Raw genomic sequence first — 19,825 nt, 5'->3', positions numbered from 1 at the left:
CGGGCCCGCCTCCAGGCCGCCTGCGGCTCAGTGCGCCTGCGCGGCGAGGACCTGCGCCGGACTGAGGCGCCTGAGGCTCAGTGCGCCTGCGCCTTCGCCTTGGGGATCGGTGGGTCGTGCGGGTTGAGCAGACTGTGGCTGCGACTCCTGGGTTCGAAGGCGCGAGGCCTGGCCTTGAAGGGCTGCAGATGGTGGCCTCAAGCCTGCCACGTCCTTGAGGGGCCCGCGGCAGCCCTGAGGGTAGGAACGTCACGTTACTGTGCGTTACTTGCTACTTGCGTTGTTACATTATTCCGTTAAGGTCCGTTCACGGCCCTTTAAGAACGGTAGACACCACCTCAAGGTGCTCTTAACTAGGGTCCCCGGGCTGTCGTCTTACCCTGTAGGCTTAGCTCCCAGCGCTGCAGGGGCGCGGGGGCGTCCTCGTTGGCGGTGGCCGAGTGACCAGCACTGCCCGCCGCCCTCGCTCATGCTCTGGGTCACGTCCTGAGCCGCCCGCATCTTCCCCAGGAGAGGGAGGCATCTTGTTGAAGGTGAGGCCAGGGCCAAGGATTGGTTATCAAAGGAAAGGAAATGAGCTGCTATCAGCTCACCTCTGAGTGGCACTTCCCCGCCCACCGGCTGTTAGCACCTGGGAGAGGGGGGATGCACTTCCCGTGTGCACCGCCTGTTAGCCTTGGGGAGGGGGCTGCACTTCCCCACGGCTGTTAGCACTGGAGAGAGGGTGCACTGCTCATTTCTGCCGGTAGGCCCTAGGCCAGGTAAGAATTGCATCAAGAAGGAAAGGTGGCGGCTGGGTTGTGGCTTAGTGGTGGAGGACTTGCCTTGCACTTGAGAGCCACTGGGGTTCCATCCTCAGCAGGACATTTAAAAAAAAAAAAGTGTGTCCATTTACAATTAAAAAATAATAATAAAAATAGGGGATAGTTAACTTAAAAAAAGAAAAAGAGGAAGGAAAGATGGATAGGGCTGGCTCCTGGCAGGGCCTACTGGGATCGTAGTAAAAGTAGGAGTTTTGGCCACAGGTTCCTTGGTGTATTTCAGAAGGGCATTTCATGACTGTTCAGGAGCACTGAGGTAGATTTTGTCAGGTCAGTGACCCCAGCACCCCCACTGACCTAGGTTTTGATACAGGGCTTGTAGATGAAGCCCCCTGAACTGTTCCAGAGAGGACCCCTGCCTGAAGTGAAGAAGGAGTCGAACAAATGGTGAAGACTGCAGAAGGTGGCCCCCAGTTTATCAAACATCAAGTAACGCATTTGGAAGCAGCTCAGAGATGGCCTGTGTTTTCTCTGCTTGAGCCTGACTTTAACTCAAATACTCTTGCTTGACTTTTTTTTTCTTTAATATTTTTTAGTTGTCAATGGACCTTTATTTCATTTATTTATGTGGTGCTGAGGATCGAACCCAGTGCCTCACACATACTAGGCAAGTGCTCTGCCACTGAGCCACAACCCCAGCCCCCTCTTACTTGACTTTTTGTGTCTGACTTTAAATTCTTTGCTTGGGACAGAAGAACTGAGGCGTGGAGCTTCAGCTCCTCACTGTCTGCTGCAGTCTGGCTGGGCACAATTCAGGAGGCACTTGTGAAGCAGAAACGAACTTTATTTTTAGACCACACAGGCAACACCACATGAGCTCTTCAGGAATTCCCTGGGAGCCCAACTACCACCACCGACTTCTACAGCCTCTCAACCCCCACCACACACTCCTCCTGCTCTTGAGGCCTATTGGCTGGGTCACGTGGGTGGAGCCAAAAGAGTCCCCCAATGAGCAGCTCCATGGTCTGAAAGGGTGGGGAAACAGCCCAATGAGCATCACCGCGGAGGAGCCAATCAGCTGGCAGCTGGAAGTTTGCTGGGGCTGCTGTGAGCCAATCATCAGCTGGCAGCTGGAAGTTTGCTGGGGCCTCTGTGAGCCAATCATCACATTCTTCAGGATCCTTCCATTTTAATACCATCGCACTTCTATGGGGATTAGTTGCCACTCCTAGGCCTTGAAGCGTTTGAGTGGCTTGTTGTAAAGGCCAATCTTTTGGCCATTCTTGATGAGAGATGATGCTAAGATCTGCACCTGTGTCTAGTAGTCCATTGAAATTTTTTCCTTGAATAGTTAAGTTTAACGTAGGGCGAGAATCTAAATTTAAAAAAAGCATAGCCCAATCTATACCTGTGGAGCCAAATCCTTTGGAACCTCTTTCTACATTATGACTAGCAAATTTGTCATGTGAGCTAGGGAGTATTAATAACTGTGCAATCCTATCTCCTGGTGAAATTACTGAGATACCCCTTGGAGAACTAGCTATAATTTTTATCTCACCTTCATAATTGGAATCAATTACCCCAGGATTTATCATAAGTCCTTTTAGAGTAGAAGAACTGCGTCCTAATAATAAGCCTACTGTTCCTTGGGAAAGAGGTCCTTTTACCCCTGTGGGAATGATTTGAACTCCCATCTCTGGAGTTAGTACTGCTCTGGCAGAGGCGCAGATGTCCAATCCTGCGCTTCCTCTGGTTTGTCTGGTAAAGGAGTTAACGGATAATGTGTCCTGGGCACTACCCTGATGGTGTTGCTGGGTTCCTTCAACGCCCCGTGTATTTGTGGTTGTGGGCCCTGGGGCATCGGCCCCCTCATCCGTTTTTTGGCAACGGAGTACCCTCTACAGTAGTCTGAGAATGGCATTCATAAGCCCAATGTTTTCCTCTATGACATTGTGGGCAAACACCTGGTATTTTTCTTTTTTGATCATACCCAGTTTTGTAACTTGTTTTAAACTCTCCTCCTATAGGGCAATTCCTTCTAAAATGTCCTGCTTGACCACAATTATAACATGTTTTTGGCCTGGCACCTAAAGCCTGTTGTACTCTCCGGTTACTGCAGCTGCCAAGACTTGCCCCTGCATCACTGGTTCACCAATATCTCTACACAGTTAATGTATGCATTTAAGTCTTTATATTTACAAGGTCTAATAGCCTCCCTACACCATCTATTGGCTTGTTCGTAGGCTAGTTGCTTTATTAATGGCATCGCTTGTTCTACATTCCCAAAGACTCTGCTTGCTGTTTGTATAAACCTATCTACAATCTCAGCGTAAGGTTCATTGGCTCCTTGTATTACCTTAGATAATTGACCTTGTAAATCTCCTTGTCCTTGTAAAGTCTTCCATGCCTTAACTGCAGCTGAAGCGATTTGTGAGTATATGGCAGGATCAAATCTAGTTTGTTGCTGCTGATCCTCATAAGGTCCTTCTCCTAGCAACATATCTAGATTTCTCTGTGGATACCCAGCTGCTGCATTTCCCTTGGCAGTCTCCATACACAATTCTTGATTAGCAACTTTCTATAACAGATATTGTCCTCCATTTAGCACAGCCTTGCATATGCTAGCCCAATCTGCTGGTGTCAAGTTATAATTTGCAATGGACTCAACCATGCTTACGGTAAAAGAGGCTTGAGGACCATAGGCTGCTACAGCTTCTTTTAACTGCTTTACAGTTTTAAAATCCAAAGCCTGGTGATATCGCTGCCCTCTCTCATCCTCAAGTACAGGGCATGCTAATCTTCAAGGTCCTGTCTCAGGATCCCATCTATCAACTATGGGGGTTGGGGGCCACCCAGCATATGTTGTCTCTATAGGTGTAGCTGTTGGTTGAATACTTACACCCTCTGGTGTTAGAAAGGTGTTAGTAGCAGCCTCCCGTTGTAACTCCTCCCCTGATAGCCCTTCCTCCTCTAAACTTTCTTCTCCTGTCTGACTAGCTCGAGAGACTTCCTCTTTTACTTGATCAAAGATGTCTTCTCCTTGACTAAGCAAACAGGATCGTACCAACGTCCATAATGGTAATGTGCCAACTGGCAGAGTTCCTGGGCTTCCCTTTTCTATCTTTTTTAAATCTTCACCATGATGGTCCCATTGTGATATTAACAACTCCTCCTTAAAGAACCATGGGCTACATTTTTGTATCGTATCAACGTATGCCCTAATTATTCTTGGTTTTACTGGGGGCCTCCTTCCTCTAGCAATTTACTTAACACCCTTTCGGTTTGGTTTTTACTAACTTCTGATCCCATTTTTCCATAACAAAGATAAAACAATCCACTAAGATAACACAAAATAAAACCGAAACAAAACGGAACAAAAGCACACTGTATCAATTTTTGTATTTTCTTGAAATGTGCATCCGTTCTCTGGCCCTATCTGTTCCTCAGGGCCGATCAGCTTTTCTCCCATCCTATTTATTTCTAGGGACAGGCAGCTTAAAAATGAAACGAAAAAAAATGAAACAAGAACACACTGTTTCTTGAAATGGTCACCCATCCTCTCGCCCTATCCTCAGGGGCAAGCAGCCTTACCTTGTCACTTACTCCCAAGCATCCTGGAGCTCCCCATACGGGCCACCATATGCCGCAGTCTAGCTGGGCAAAATAACCAGGAGGTGACAAGCAACTTGAAGGTTGAAGTGGGAACTGCTTTATTGTGGGGAAACTCAGCGGGAACTGAGCGGGAACTTAAGGTACCGGGCACCCAAGGTAGCAGGAGCCGCTTTATTGCAGGACACCAGAGGTGTATATATACCTAACTGATTACACACAGCTTGACTCAGTTAGCATCATCTAGATACAGCAAGCAGCCAAATAGGAATCCCCACCATCTAAATGGCTCTGTGGTGTTGCTTCACAAACCACTCCTCCTGGCAAACTGCCAGGTGCCATCTTGACTTGATTTGCCATCCCCAACACCGTGGGAATTCTCCTACATGATTGGGTCTGCTCCTACACCATGGGCTGCTCCTACACCATCAGCCTGCTCCTACACCATGGGCTACTCCTACACCATCAGCCTGCTCCTACACCACGGGCTGCTCCTACACCATGGGCTACTCCTACACCATCAGCCTGCTCCTACACCATGTGCTACTCCTACACCATGGGCTACTCCTACACCATCAGCCTGCTCCTACATCATGGACTGCTCCTGCACCATGGACTGCTCCTATACCATGGGCTGCTCCTACACCATGTGCTGCTCCTACACCATGGGCTGCTCCTACACCATCAGCCTGCTCCTACACCATGGGCTGCTCCTATACCATGGGCTACTCCTACACCATGGGCTACTCCTACACCATCAGCCTGCTCCTACACCATCAGCCTATTCCTACACCATGTGCTGTTCCTACACCATGTGCTGCTCCTACACCATGGGCTACTCCTATACCATGTGCTGCTCCTACACCATCAGCCTGCTCCTACACCATGAGCTGCTCCTACACCATGGGCTACTCCTACACCATCAGCCTGCTCCTACACCATGGGCTGCTCCTACACCATGGGCTGTTCCTACACCATGGGCTGCTCCTACACCATGGGCTACTCCTACACCATCAGCCTGCTCCTACACCATGGGCTGCTCCTATACCATGGGCTGCTCCTACACCATCAGCCTGCTCCTACACCATGTGCTGCTCCTACACCATGGGCTACTCCTACACCATCAGCCTGCTCCTACACCATGGGCTACTCCTATACCATGTGCTGCTCCTACACCATCAGCCTGCTCCTACACCATGGGCTGCTCCTACACTATGGGCTGCTCCTACACCATGACCTGCTCCTACACCATGGGCTGCTCCCACACCATGGGCTGCTCCTACACCATGGGCTGCTCCCACACCATGGGCTGCTCCCACACCATGACCTGCTCCTACACCAATCCTGCTCCTACACCATGGCCTGCTCCTATACCATGGGCTGCTCCTATACCATGGGCTGCTCCTGCACCATGGACTGCTCCTACACCATGGGCTGCTCCTGCACCATGGGCTGCTCCTACACCATGGGCTGCTCCTGCACCATGGACTGCTCCTACACCATGGGCTGCTCCTGCACCATGGGCTGCTCCTACACCATGGGCTGCTCCTGCACCATGGACTGCTCCTACACCATGGGCTGCTCCTGCACCATGGGCTGCTCCTACACCATGGGCTGCTCCTACACCATGACCTGCTCCTACACCATGGGCTGCTCCCACACCATGGGCTGCTCCCACACCATGGGCTACTCCTACACCATGGCCTGCTCCTACACCAATCCTGCTCCTACACCATGGGCTGCTCCTATACCATGGGCTGCTCCCGCACCATGGACTGCTCCCACACCATGGGCTGCTCCCACACCATGGGCTGCTCCCACACCATGGGCTTCTCCCACACCATGGGCTGCTCCTACACTATGGGCTTCTTCCACACCATGTGCTGCTCCTACACCATGTCTTGCTCCCACACCATGGGCTACTCCTACACCATGGCCTGCTCCTATACCATGGGCTGCTCCCGCACCATGGACTGCTCCTGCACCATGGGCTGCTCCTACACCATGGGCTGCTCCCACACCATGGGCTGCTCCCGCACCATGGACTGCTCCTGCACCATGGGCTGCTCCTACACCATGGGCTGCTCCTACACCATGGGCTGCTCCCGCACCATGGACTGCTCCTGCACCATGGGCTGCTCCCACACCATGGGCTGCTCCTACACCATGGGCTTCTCCCACACCATGGGCTGCTCCTACACCATGGGCTGCTCCCACACCATGTGCTGCTCCTACACCATGGGCTACTCCTACACCATGGGCTGCTCCCACACCATGTGCTGCTCCTACACCATGTCTTGCTCCCACACCTTGGGCTGCTCCTACACCATGGTCTGCTCCTACACCGTGGGCTGCTCCTATGAGATGGGCCTTCTCCTGAGCCATGGGCGTGCCTCTACACCATGAGGCACTGACAGGAGGATGTAACAGCTGACACCTCCCCCTTGAGGTGTTCCCAGGAACAGAGAAACACCTTTGGAATCTACCTAAGCCAGTTACCTCAAACGCCTGCTGTCCCCTTTGTGGCTTGAGTCAGCTGCATGCTCCTGGTTGGTGCTGTGCCTTCCTGGTCAGTGCTAGACACTCCAGCTTGGTGTCCCCACAGAGACCCATTCCCTCATACCTTTGCCCGATTCTACAGAGGACCCTTCCTTCCCCGTTTGTGACCTTTCTACCTACTATTTCTCCTATTTTTTCCTTTCTTTTTGTTTTGGTACCAGGGATTGTCTGTTCTCCCTCATCGGAACAATTCAGTAATGCAGAAGTGAAGAAAACAACGCTGGGTGGATACAGCCCGAGGTCCTGTTTATCACCCAGAGTCGGTGCATGATGCCCAACACGTCTGGAGCCCCCCATGCAGCCTTGGAGTCGAAGAGTCCCAGCTCATAGGCAGCACAAACTGGGGGGCCCTAGAGAGACCCAAGGGTCCTTGAGCAGTCTGGGATTACAGAGGAACGCTGGCTAAGGGCTAGACTGCTGTAGTCACAGTGACATCGACTTGGGACAGATGGTAGCAGCTCTGCAGAGCCGTGGAGACGCCACCACTAGGCTAAGGCCAAAGCCCCGTCGTCGTGGATCTCCAGGGAACTACCCATGCGGTGCCCTTTACCTACCTGGAGTTGGGCAGGGAGGGGTACCTGCTGGGGATTTTCACCCCCATTTTGATTTGGTAGTGAAGTGTCTGTGCTGGTTTTTTCATTATTTTGAGTACATTCCTTGGTTGGTTGAAGAATTACTTCCAGAGAAGTTGCATTTAAAATGCTCACTACTTCCCGAGCCTTAGCACGGCCACCCACTCTCCACTGCAGCCAGGGCTGGCAGCAACATTAAGCTTAGAAGGCGGTGGCGAGAAATCACCCAACACAGACATAACTTTCAAATCAGGGGCGGGACGGCTCTTTGACCTCAAGGGTCAGCTTCCAAGCTTCAAAGAGGGCTTGAGCCCATGGTGGGTTTATTTTATGGTGGGAACATCAGAGGCAAGAATAGGGTTTCAAGGGTGGAGTCTTGCTTCATGATGTCTTGTGGCCAGCAGATGGATTGACATCTTGGCCAGTCCCACCCATCTCAGGTGCTGTGTGGGATCTTAGGCAGAGCTGGAGGAGGAGGCGCACCTGCACCCTGCGATCACTCCTGACAGGGAGCTCGCACTGCCAGGCCTGTCCCCTCATTTGGCTTCTATGGGCAATAGTCTACACACACACACACCCATGGATGGCTCCTGACAACCCACCAAGGTCATCAGCACCGCCAGGGGGCAAAAGCCTGTGAGGGTCTGAGACCTTGGACACCTGGAGGGGAGCCGTGGGTGGGGCCTGACGTGCAGCCTTCGGGCAGCAGGGCCCTGGGCTCTGGGGTGATGGGAGGCCAGGAGGGGGAGGAGCTACGCTCAGCCAGAGCCCAGTCCCCTTGGCTGGACAAGCCAGGACGCAGGGTGTGCATCCTGGAGTGTGGGGTGGCTCCCAGGGGCAGCAGCTCTTGCTGGGAGGAGGCGCACTCGCCCCCTGCGATCACTCCTGGTGGGTTCTGGAGCTGCTTCATGCCGCATGGGGCCTGTCCACCATTCCTTGGGAGCAGCCAGCCTCCCTCAGGGCCCATGGTGACTTTTTAATAAGACAAAAGCATCATTTGTACCCTGTCGTGGAGCTGCAAGAGAAGCCAGGGACTCGCCCTTTCCAGTGTCAGCCAGAGACAGCTTCTGGTGTCAGCCCTGGGTCAAGCAGGTCACAAGGGCCATCGGACAGGTCCTGGAGGGGCCATTCAGACCACCCGTGATGGCTGGCGCCAGGTGTGGAACCAGGGCTGCTGCCGTCCTGGCCTGGAACAGGTCCTGGGCAAACGGGAAGCGGGTGGACACTCGGCAGCATGTGCGGGGCTGGACTAGGACCTGGGAAGACCAGACCCACCTGGCGTCAGCCCCTGAGAGGAGCGGGGGCCAGCTGTCCCCAAGCTGGTTCAGATGCACAGTACAAGACCTGACTCGCTTCTGCCTCAGAGCCGGTCCTTAGAGCAGAAGGCAGGAGCTGGCTGGGGGGCTGGGGGGCACAAGCTGGCCACAAGCTGAACCAGGCAGTGCTGCGGCCAGAGCCGGGGGTGAGGCTGGACCGCACGGAGGGCAGCCGCCGTCTGCTCTAGGAGAGGTGTGCGCCCCCTCCAGGATACCAGTGCAGGCCTGGGGCTGGGGGGAGCACCTCCCAAAGGGACCGCGGCCGGAGGGGAGCTTGGGGGTGGTAGGATGCGCCACCTCTGCCTGTGGGTGGAGGCCTCTGCAAGGGCTGGCGCCTACAGTGAAGGGAGTGGGGCCTGAGGTGTGCAGACACCTGAGATGGCTCCCCCAGCGGGCCAGCCTGGGGACAGTGGAGCTGCCAACCTTTAGGGACAGAGGACAAGCGTGGCCTACAGGCAGCTTCACCAGAAAACAGCTCAACTTCATTCTATTATTTTTAAATATATTGTAAAATAAAGCCAGTTCCTGAATGTGGTGCCACTCATATGCTTAAGTTTATTGTTTGGTGATTGTGTCAAATGTGCCTTTACAAATAAGGGCCTTGGTCTGTTCCTATAGCAGTCGCAAAATACCTGAGAAGGGTGATATGTAAGCAGCAGAAATGTACTGCTGAGTGCTGGAGGCCAGAGAGAGAGGCTGGGAGTGCTGGAGGCCAGAGAGAGGCTGGGAGTGCTGGAGGCTAGAGAGAGGGGCTGGGAGTGCTGGAGGCCAGAGAGAGGGGCTGGGGAGTGCTGGAGGCTGAGAGAGGGGCTGGGAGTGCTGGAGGCTGAGAGAGGGGCTGGGAGTGCTGGAGGCTGAGAGAGGGGCTGGGAGTGCTGGAGGCTAGAGAAAGAGGCTGGGAGTGCTGGAGGCTAGAGAGAGGGGCTGGGAGTGCTGGAGGCCAGAGAGAGGGGCTGGGAGTGCTGGAGGCTGAGAGAGGGGCTGGGAGTGCTGGAGGCTAGAGAAAGAGGCTGGGAGTGCTGGAGGCTAGAGAGAGGGGCTGGGAGTGCTGGAGGCCAGAGAGAGGGGCTGGGAGTGCTGGAGGCCAGAGAGAGGGGCTGGGAGTGCTGGAGGCTGAGAGAGGGGCTGGGAGTGCTGGAGGCTAGAGAAAGAGGCTGGGAGTGCTGGAGGCTAGAGAGAGGGGCTGGGAGTGCTGGAGGCTGGGGAGTGCTGGAGGCTAGAGAGAGGGGCTGGGAGTGCTGGAGGCCAGAGAGAGGGGCTGGGAGTGCTGGAGGCTGAGAGAGGGGCTGGGAGTGCTGGAGGCTGAGAGAGGGGCTGGGAGTGCTGGAGGCTAGAGAAAGAGGCTGGGAGTGCTGGAGGCTAGAGAGAGGGGCTGGGAGTGCTGGAGGCTAGAGAGAGGGGCTGGGAGTGCTGGAGGCTAGAGAGAGGGGCTGGGAGTGCTGGAGGCTGGGGAGTGCTGGAGGCTAGAGAGAGGGGCTGGGGAGTGCTGGAGGCTAGAGAGAGAGGCTGGGGAGTGCTGGAGGCCAGAGAGAGGGGCTGGGGAGTGCTGGAGGCTGAAGAGTGCTGGAGGCTAGAGAGAGAGGCTGGGAGTGCTGGAGGCTAGAGAGAGGGGCTGGGGAGTGCTGGAGGCTAGAGAGAGGCTGGGAGTGCTGGAGGCTAGAGAGAGGCTGGGAGTGCTGGAGCCTGAGAGAGGGGCTGGGAGTGCTGGAGGCTGAAGAGTGCTGGAGGCTAGAGAAAGAGGCTGGGGAGTGCTGGAGGCTGAGAGAGAGGCTGGAGGCAGGACCTGGCAGCTGGGAGGGGGAGCCAGCCGCTCAGGCTGGGCTCAACAGCAGGCCACCTTCTGCAGGGCGTGGCCAGCAGGGGAGAAGGAATAGAGCCGGAGCAGCCCAAGGGGTGGGCGGGTGTACCCCTCCTGTGGAAGCCGGCAGCACAGAGCCCAGGACTGTGCAGGCCAGGAGGGACACCAGAGCCCAGCCTCCTGGGGTGTGCTCTTTCCACACACAGGACGGTGACACCTTGAACGGGAAAGGCCAGGAATCTGCCCTCCCCCACGGGGAGCCACACCAGCCCCCTAAGAGGCCTCACTCTCGGGCTGCATTGGGAAGACAGCAGGTGGGGGGAGACTGTCCCTGAAGAGGAGTCCGCAGCCCCTGGCCACCTCTGTCACTTGAAGGCAGAGGGAAACAGAGCGGACTTGTGGTCCACAGGGGAAGCCAAGTCAGGCCGCAGGGTGGAGACGTGCTCTGGGGTCCCCTCTGCTCTGTCCTTCAGCCTCCTCTTCCCCAAGGGCTCCTAGCTCTCCGCAAACTTGGGGTTCATGACTGTCGTGGTGGCGCTCTTGAAGAGGGGGTTGTCCTGGTGAGGAATGCGGACGTGGATTCTTAGAGCAGATGCCCCGGGCACCGGGTCAACACTGGGGGGTGAGCAGGGCAGAGCCCGGGCTCACGCCATCACTGGGGGACAGGCTGTTGGGGCAGGGTGCGTGCAGACCTGCCCGGACAGCCTGCAGCAAGCACCGGGTCACAGGGCCCGGGGTCTGTGGGGACCACCAAGGACAGCAACTTACGTTGTTCCACTGGGACTTGAGCTTCTCCTTCTCAAAGCGTCTGTACTCCCGGAGGTCACTCAGGTGGGTCAGGGCCTTCCAGATGACCAGCAGGAGGACGCCGATCAACACCACCCCTGCCACAGTGCCCCCTACGATGGCTGCGATGTTGGGACCCTTCACGCACTCTGAGGAAGCACACATGCTGAGCATCAGTCTTCTCAGCCGGTCAGCGCCTCGTCCCATGGAGGTCCCCACGTGGGGCTCACCCTCCGTCACGTTGCTACAGGTCGAGGAGAGAGCCCGGCCCTGGCCCCCACCAGGACACTCACAGGCCACTTGGCATGGCCCCTGGTTCACAAAGAAGGCGAGGCCAGGTCACTAGCCGACCTAGCAGAGCCTGGACAGGATGCCAGCCTGTGGACAGGGCCACCACCTGCTGAACTCTGGGGCCTGCGGAGTCTGCACTGGCACCCAGGTGGGAGGGTGCCCGAGGCCCAGCCGCCTGGCAGCCCGCTGGGGGCTCCTGAGCTCTGCTGGCTCACCAGGGAAGGTGTCCTGTGGTGACCAGAGCAGGACCAGCACCTACACTCGGCAGGCAAGGCAGCTGTGGCTCCTGCTGGGGGCCCTGGAACCCAGGCAGGAGCCTCTAGGGCAAGCCCCGATTTGCTGGGTCCCCAACAATGACTTCTGTGGCTCCATCTGTGCCTTTACAGAGAGCTCTACGGTCTTCTCAGAGTTTAAAGAATTTGGCTGGAAGCTGCCCTGAACCATGAGCCCATATCTGTCCATCACAGTAACCTGGAGGTGGCCATTACGTGGGCGGCTGGATCTGAAGCCCAGGCCCGAGGATGGGCTGTGAGCTGCAGACAGGGCACAGGGAGGTCTGAGCCCACCGCCTCCACACATTCCCCTCTGTGGAGGGGCTTCCAGGTCTCAGATCAGTAAGAGTCCCGTGTGCTGCTGACCTGGGCTTCCTGTGGCCATCTGAGTGGCCGCCCAGCCCTGTCCCTTCAGCAGGAATGGGTGGGGTGCTGCATACCTAAAACCCTAAGGCGCAGGTTCAGCATCCCCAACATCTTTGGTCATTGTCACACAACATACCTCCCACCCTTCTGCCCACTCCATCTCCTGGGCTCCAGGACCCTCTACCTACCGTTCTTCCTAACATCCTCCACCATGTGCCATCCAGAGAAGGCTCTGTCCACAGCCCAGACTCTCCCCATCCACTGCGCCCATCTCCACTCTCCATGTCCTTGGCCCAGCGCAGCCCTGACACCCTGTACCCACCCAGCCCCTGACAAGGCAGCACCCCAGGCCTGGCGGTGTGGAGTGGTGGTCCGGATCACAGTCTTTCTGATTCTCTCGTGGCTGTGTCTGGGCTGAGAACTGTCTGTGCAAAGGTGCAGGTCAGATGCCCAGCTGCCATGTGGACACGGGCCCTGGAGGCTCCGTGCCAAGGCACACAGTGAAGTGGCACCCCCTTTCTCCACAGAAAAGCCCTCTCCACCATGGCTGACTTTAGGACTGTCGGCAAAAGAGTCCCTGAGAAAGAGTCCAATGTGGATAAACTTCCTATTTTCATGTCACCCTATTTACCTGGCCACTGGCTGGGAAGACACCTGCACTCCAGGTGCTGGACACCCCTTACTAGCTTTTCACAAACGTATCCAGTATAGTAGTTTGTAGAAATGTGCAAACAAGGCTCTGGCCTTGAGTTGGGCTTCACAGAGATGTCTACATTTCTAAGATAAGTTACAAGCACACATCCTGAGCATCAGTCTTCATGGTAACAGCTCCATGGTAACAGCTGGCAGGGGAGGAAAGAGAGGGGAGAAGCAGCTCTTCCCTTCTCAGGTGTGGTCCTTGAAGGTTAACGTGCCCAGAACAGTGAGAGAAAGAGCTGCTTTATGTGAACTTCTGCAGACTGTGAACTTCTGAGCCCCTCCCCTTACATGCTGGGCATAAAACTCTGAAACTCCCTGAACTCGAGGTTCAGGGGGTTAATTGATTACAGCAAAAGCTGTGCCCTATGGACCTGGCTGCAGCCAAGTAAAACTGTCTCCTGCTGTCTTGGGTGCCCTGCCTCCTTTGTCCCTACAACAGCGGCTCCTTGCAGTCAGGACCTTGGTTCAGCACCTTCTCCCAGGGATGGAGGTTTCTGAGCAAAACAAGATGACCCAATGTCTTTCAATCCTGCATGCTTCAGACTGCCTGCTGCGCTGGGACTTCCAAATGACCTCTGATGATGAACGCTGTGGGACATACGTGCTGAGCGGGCTTGGGACAGCCAGACTCTGTCGAAGCTGGGCTGCCATCTGGCCCCACTTTTCTCTCTCTGTGTCCGTCTGTCTGTCTGCATCCCCCATTGCTCCTGCCTGTCTGGAATCTCCTTACTAGCAGCTGTGGCTCAGAGAGAGGTGAGAGGGTGCAGCAGGGCAGGACAGCATCTACCTCGTGCCCTGACACACAAGCGTCCACCCAGCCCTGACAGGACAGTGTCCACCTCATGCCCTCACAGGATGGTGTCCACCTGGCCACCAGGCGGGCTTTGGAAAACCACACTTGCAGGTCCACTCTTCTTCCTCAGACCCGCCTTGCTGCAGGATCTCTGGACTCCTCCCAGGCTCCTAGGCCCCTGATCTGGAGTGGACTGCCCCAACCAGACTCTCCGCCTCCCTGCCCCAAGGCTCTCATCCTTCCCTCCAGGAGAACCCCCAACCCAGTGGCCACAGCCCACCCTGCACTGGGCATCTGTGCCTGACAGGTGGCCCTGTGCCAGGTAGCCCCTTAGAATGTGGACCCAGAAGTCCAGGTCAGGGCCTCAGTTCACAGGTGTCACTGGGCCAGAGCCAAGGGGACAGCTGGCAGTGATCAGGGGTGGCAGTGCCTGGGCTCTTCTGGGACTCTCCAGGTGGGGACCCTGACACAGCTGATGGGCTCCCACATCAGGTGGGAGATGGCCTCTGGCCATGCAGCACCCAGGGGTCCTGTGCCCAGCATGCAGCTGCACCAGCCCTGGGACCCCTGTGGCCGCACCTTGCCCAACGCTGTGGAGTTGGAGAGGACTAAAGGAGAGGGCCCTGGGAGGGCAGGAGGATGCACCGTCTGCCCTGCCACCCTTCCTGGCCAGGTGCCCTGCACCGCTCGCCACGGCCGCTGCGCCCGCCTTGCCCCAGGAAGAGAGACCCTCCCACTGCAGGGCCTCTGCCCTGGGCCCGGGCGCAGGTGGCCTCACCTCGGCTCTCGTCCACGTGCATGTCGTAGCGGTTCCTGCCGTCCCGCTGCAGCAGCGTGTAGGTGATCCAGCAGCCCTCCGAGTCCCTCTCCTTGCAGGCCTTGCCCTGCCCAGGGCGGCTAGGCAGCAGGCTGCTCTTGCACGCTGTGCTGCAGTTCTTCTCCAAGGGGCCCTTCTCAAACTTCAGGCACTCGGCACAGGAGCTGCAGGGGACACAGAGGGGGTGTGTGGGTGTGTGCGGCTACGGGTGTGCAGGGTGCAGAGATCCATGGGGTGCAAGCACGTGTTGGGGCATGTGGGGCCTGCTGGGACCCTACAGGACGGCTGTGAAGGCGTGTTCTCCAGGTGTCCTGGCAGGGAGGCAGGCTGTGGCGGGGGACTCACATGTACATGCTGCAGGGAGAGGGGCAGCCTGGGCAGTCCTGGCACAGGGGTGGCTGGTAGCCAGGGTCACACTCGCACGTGTTGCAGCGGCACCGGCCGCGGCCACTGCACTCCACCCGCGCAGCGTTCAGGCAGCCTGCGGTGGACTTCCCACACTGGCACGCTGAGCCCTCGAAGTCCTCTGTGCAGTGGCACTGGCCACAGGAGCAGCTCCCCCTCTCTGGAAGACAGCAGGGGCCACTGCAGCCTCCATCCTGCCCGGTGGCTCCCCTGCCGCGGCTCCCCCACCCCAGCTCGGCCTCAGCTGGGAGTCTGCACGCAGGCCTCCTCCCCTGCCCTGCCTCCCCTCCCCTCTGCTCCTGCAGCCCCCGGGGCCCTGGGGATGCAGTGAACCACGTGCCTGAGTAATAGTCCCTGGGCAAGCCCTCCTGGCCCCCACCAGCAGCACGGCCACTTGGCCATTCTAGGCCTCCCATCCCACTGTGAATGGGACTCGCGGTCAGACCACGACCATCACCCATGGACCCTCCCGCGAGTTCACCGCCCCCTCATGGACACAGAAACAGGCCTGGCAGAGAGGAGGACTGCTGCAGGTCCTGCCCCAGTGTCCCCTGCTCAGGCTCCTGGGGCCAGTGGCCGAGAGCCCCACCGGTGGTCCTTGTCGGTGACTCAGCCCACTTACTTGGGCCACCGCAGACTTGGCCGTCGTAGCGCTCACAGTTGACATTGTCGCACTCGCAGTACTGCCCGAAGATCTCCTTGTTGGGGACGTCACTGGTGTGGCAGATGCACTGCCCGCAGATGCAGTCGCCCAGCCCTGAGCACACGATGGAGCTGTTGTCCTTCCGGCAGCTTCCCTCCAGCTCCTGGCTGCTGCGGCCCTGGGTCTGGCACTCGCAGTTCTTCCCGATGTAGCCGGCATCACACCTGCAGAGGGCGCAGGTCAGGCCCGGGGTGGGCCGAGGACCTGGCCTACACGGCACCTGCTCCCACCACGAGCTGGGCAAGGACTCCGGGAGGGGACCGTGCCTGACCTGGCCCGTGAGCACAGGCCTCGGGCAGGCTCCTCACAGAGCCAGCCTGTTCCAGGGGTGATGTCTGCCCACAGGTGACCGGAGCCTCAGGGGCCGCTGGACGTGGCCCTGCTGCCTTGCCAGGACACTGCTCCGCTGGGAAGACTCAAGGATGGGGCTTAGCAGGACACACGGCAGGGCCGGGCCACCGCGCCCAGGGGCTCAGCACACACTGGGTGACCTCAGACGGTACCCAGGATGGCTCTTCCACCTCCCAGAGGAGGAGGGGGCCTGTGCCGCCCAGGCGCCAACCCTCAGCCTCAGCGCCTTGGCTGCATGCTTAGGGCAAGGGTGGTGCCAGCAACCAGGGCATGGGGACAGAGAGCACCTCAGGGGACAGAGTTGTGGAGGTGGGGACAGTGCAGGCCTGAGGGGACAGGGCTGAAGAGGGGGTGGGGACAGTGCAGGCCTGCGGGGACAGGGCCGTGTGGGGGGACAGTGCAGGCCTGCGGGGACAGGGCCGTGTGGGGGGACAGTGCAGGCCTGCGGGGACAGGGCCGTGTGGGGGGACAGTGCAGGCCTGCGGGGACAGGGCCGTGTGGGGGACAGTGCAGGCCTGAGGGGACAGGGCCGTGTGGGGGGACAGTGCAGGCCTGAGGGGACAGGGCCGTGTGGGGGACAGTGCAGGCCTGAGGGGACAGGGCCGTGTGGGGGGACAGTGCAGGCCTGAGGGGACAGGGCCGTGTGGGGGGACAGTGCAGGCCTGAGGGGACAGGGCACCACAGGAGGTGAAAACCAGGAAAGCAGTCAGGAGGGAGAAGGTGGTGGTGACAAACAGGCAGGTCCCCTGGCAGTTCTGGCCAGGTGCCGCAGTTCTGACAGCTGTCTAGCCCCAAGGTGGGCAGCCTGGGCAGTGTGCGGGGGATGGACATTACCAACAGGGGCCAGAGGGTGAGCTGGCCTCTCTGAGCAGCGGCGGCTGCTGGGGCTGACGGTCACCTCCGGGCTCCGCGGCCTGCCCCAGCCCTCCGCCCTCTGCCTGGGCTTGGTCCCCCTCACAGTGGGGAGCAGAACGGCCAGGGCAGCCCAGGGCTGTGGGTTCTACTTGGAGGCTCCCTGGGGCTGAGGCGGAGGTGAATGGGGTGGGTGGACGGCTGGCCCAGGTGCGTAGGGCAGTCTCTGTCCTCTGGTGAGAGCACCCACCCCTCTGCCAGCCGCTTTCCGGCCTTAGACGCTCCGGGGCTGAGAGTGGAGCCCAGGCGGCATTGCTGAGGGTCGCCCCGGCTCCGGAGCAAGAGCAAGGCCTCCTCCTGCCCTGGGGAGGGTGGCTGGGGTCCCGTGGCCACCTGCGCCCGCCTCACCTGCAGACGCCGCACTCCAGGGAGCCCTTGCCTCCGCAGAGGCCACGGTTCTGGCTCTGGTCCCGGCACCGGCACTCACACCGGGGCAGGACCTGCACGGTCACTGTGTCCGTGAAGCCCAGCGCTCGGATGACAAAGGACTGCTCCTGGATGCACTCGGTGGCGGTGACCCGCACCTGGAAGGTGATCTGCCGAGAGGAGTGGCAGTGCTCAGGTGGGACCGTAGGCGACCAGGGTCACAGCCTGCCTCTGTCCCCTCACCCAGCCTCAGGGGACATGGGGCTTGTGTGGATGGAGGGTGCTGGCCTCTCAGATTAACTTGGGGAGGAGGCCATGTGGACTGTCCCCAGCTGAGAAGAAAGAGGAAGCACTGGTGCTCGGGGGTCAGTGCCGTGGACCAGGCGGGGGAGGCCCGTGGGCTCTGCCATCACCAAGTGCGCCAAGGCCCAGACCAGGGTGAAGGGCCAAGTTGTGGGGACAACATGTCCACGTATCCCGTCCATAAGTCCAGTGTGCTGGGCTGACAGAGTCCCACGGGAGTCCTGGGCCTGGGGTGGAGCTACATTCTGAGCCCGGGAAGGGGGAAAGCCCCAGTCCAGGGGCCGTCAACCAGGGGCACGAAGGTGCGCAGTCAGCCCCAGCCCAGCAGAAGGCCCTGTACATGCTGGCCCAGGAGGGCAGACGCCACCACTGGCCACAGCGTTGGTCAAATTCAGCCATGTCCAGGATGGGTCCGAATGATTTTTGCCCAGTACTTTAACATAGAGCAGGAATGTCGTAAAAATGCATAACAAACAGCTGCAAGTTAGAACTATGCTCCCCCGCAGGGCATGGGGGACATTCTGGTAGAACTTCATAAGCAACATCTAGGAAGTAGCATCTGAAGTAAGTCCAGGCTCATATTTAAAAATGCAATAAAAGCAGACATTTTGATAAATATTAGTTCACAGAAAAAATGAATAACTTGATGACGATTTAAATCTGAACCATTAGGGAACTCGGTGACTTTCTGGTCACTTTCACGGCGTTTTGCCCGGCTCTGCGTGGCAACTGGCTGCCCCCCAGGGGGCGCTGTCGTTGTGAGAGCCTCCTCTACCCTGGGGGGCACCAGGGAGTTGGGGTTCTTAGGAGTGTTGAGAAACCTGCTGGTGCCCTCCCTGCATCCTCTCCCCAGCACTGGGCACATTCTCACGGGGGCCTCTCTGGCCTCATCAGAGGATGTTAAAGGTGGGAACACCCGGCTGGCTGGGGGACAATGCTTCCCCTCTCCTTGGCCCCCTGGGAGCCTCTGCTGGTGTCACGAGATCCCTAGCTGACCTCCTAGTGTGAGGGACCGAGACCCCAGCCAGGCTCACCGGGACGTTGATCTGCACACCGTCACAGTCCCCTCTGGGCTGGCCCTTGTGTGACTGTCCGTTACTGCAGAAGGAGTCGTAGGAGACCCTCAGGGTGTCGGGGATGGTGCCGTGTTCCAGGAACACCCTGGAGGAGAGTTTCTGCAGGTAGAGAGGCCTGCTCAGGGCGCTTCCCACCCGCTGCCCAGCCCCCTGGCCGTGGACATGCCTCTCTCCTCCCAGCCCCACATGGGTAAATGACACACAGGTCCACTAGGAGCTGAGTAGGATGTGCCAGGGACCGGAGGGCAGCACTGCCAGTGCCGCAGGCCTGCCTTCAAGACAGGCCACCTGCCAGGACCCACAGGGACCGGGCCCTGAGCCCCGTGAGGATGTCCTCTCACCACCGAATCCCAGCATCAGCACAGGGGGCAGGAGAGACTGATGGGGGGACGGACGTGGACAGAGACAGAGAGATGGAGGGCCACCCCAGGAGGAGAGCTGCGGCAGAGCTCACCCAGTCCTCACGTGAAGACAGAGACGCAGGCCGTGGCCAGGGCACAGGAGGCCTGCTGGGGTTCGGAGCTCACCAGAGGTGAGAGGCCAACGGGCCTCCTGCAGGCCTCTGTTCAATCTGGGGCAGCAGCGCTCAGGGGAGCTGCCTGCTGTGTGCCGCAGGCCTGGCCTGCCTGTGTCCAGGCACCACTCGGGTGCATGCCCTGGCCCACAAGGACCAGGGGCCCCCAGGGAGCGATCCTGGGCTGCAGGTGGATGACCCACACTAAGGGGGAGGACCAGGGACGAGCACCCCTGAGGGGCTTGCCCAGGGCGGGGTAGGGCTGACAGGCAGAGACTCCACCTCGAGGGCTGGACCCGGGTCCACCATGGTGATTTCCAGGGCTTCCATCCCACCTGGGATGCCACATCTGGCCCCCAGCCGTCCACCTCCCACTTCATGGCCACCAGCTAGCAGAGCCTGGGTGACAAGGGCCTGGGGCCTGTGTTTCAGGGAGGGTCCCTGGGGGTCTGGGGTGGCACAAGCCACACCACTATTGAGAGGACACAGAGCTGGCTGTGTCCAGGAGGCTGAGTGGGCCTGCAGGGGCTGCAGGAGGCCACGGCTGGGCCCTGTG

The 19,825-nt window shown here is 58.5% G+C and overlaps 1 protein-coding gene and 1 long non-coding RNA gene across 6 annotated transcripts in view; one reads left to right on the top strand and one right to left on the bottom strand.

The window, feature by feature from the left end:
* The first annotated feature begins 147 nt into the window (after nt 1–147).
* Nucleotides 148–10,576, top strand: LOC139706685 (uncharacterized). 5 transcript variants are annotated; one of them, XR_011708259.1, is made up of 6 exons: nt 167–240; nt 7,091–9,614; nt 9,987–10,061; nt 10,147–10,360; nt 10,408–10,472; nt 10,545–10,576. It is a non-coding gene; the product is annotated as an uncharacterized lncRNA (long non-coding RNA). The 5 variants fall into 5 exon arrangements; XR_011708260.1 differs by having other exon boundaries at nt 168–240; nt 10,408–10,445; XR_011708262.1 differs by lacking the exon at nt 10,408–10,472 and having other exon boundaries at nt 166–240; nt 10,147–10,352; nt 10,484–10,576.
* Itgb2 (integrin subunit beta 2) overlaps nt 10,507–19,825 on the bottom strand; it is a 26,530-nt gene continuing 17,211 nt past the window's right edge. The window contains exons 10-16 of the mRNA XM_027922272.2: nt 18,714–18,854; nt 17,359–17,546; nt 15,667–15,911; nt 14,985–15,204; nt 14,601–14,803; nt 11,384–11,550; nt 10,507–11,172 (exon numbers count right to left, since the gene is read on the bottom strand). Of these exons, the coding sequence (XP_027778073.1) occupies nt 11,110–11,172; nt 11,384–11,550; nt 14,601–14,803; nt 14,985–15,204; nt 15,667–15,911; nt 17,359–17,546; nt 18,714–18,854 (1,227 nt within the window). The 3' untranslated portion in view covers nt 10,507–11,109. The remainder of the gene's footprint in view (nt 11,173–11,383; nt 11,551–14,600; nt 14,804–14,984; nt 15,205–15,666; nt 15,912–17,358; nt 17,547–18,713; nt 18,855–19,825) is intronic.

The sequence above is a fragment of the Marmota flaviventris genome, chromosome 8 (assembly GCF_047511675.1).
Source record: "Marmota flaviventris isolate mMarFla1 chromosome 8, mMarFla1.hap1, whole genome shotgun sequence".
Taxonomy (NCBI): domain Eukaryota; kingdom Metazoa; phylum Chordata; class Mammalia; order Rodentia; family Sciuridae; genus Marmota; species Marmota flaviventris.
Note: the sequence above shows the minus strand (reverse complement) of the source record. Positions and strands in the feature narration are given on the sequence as shown.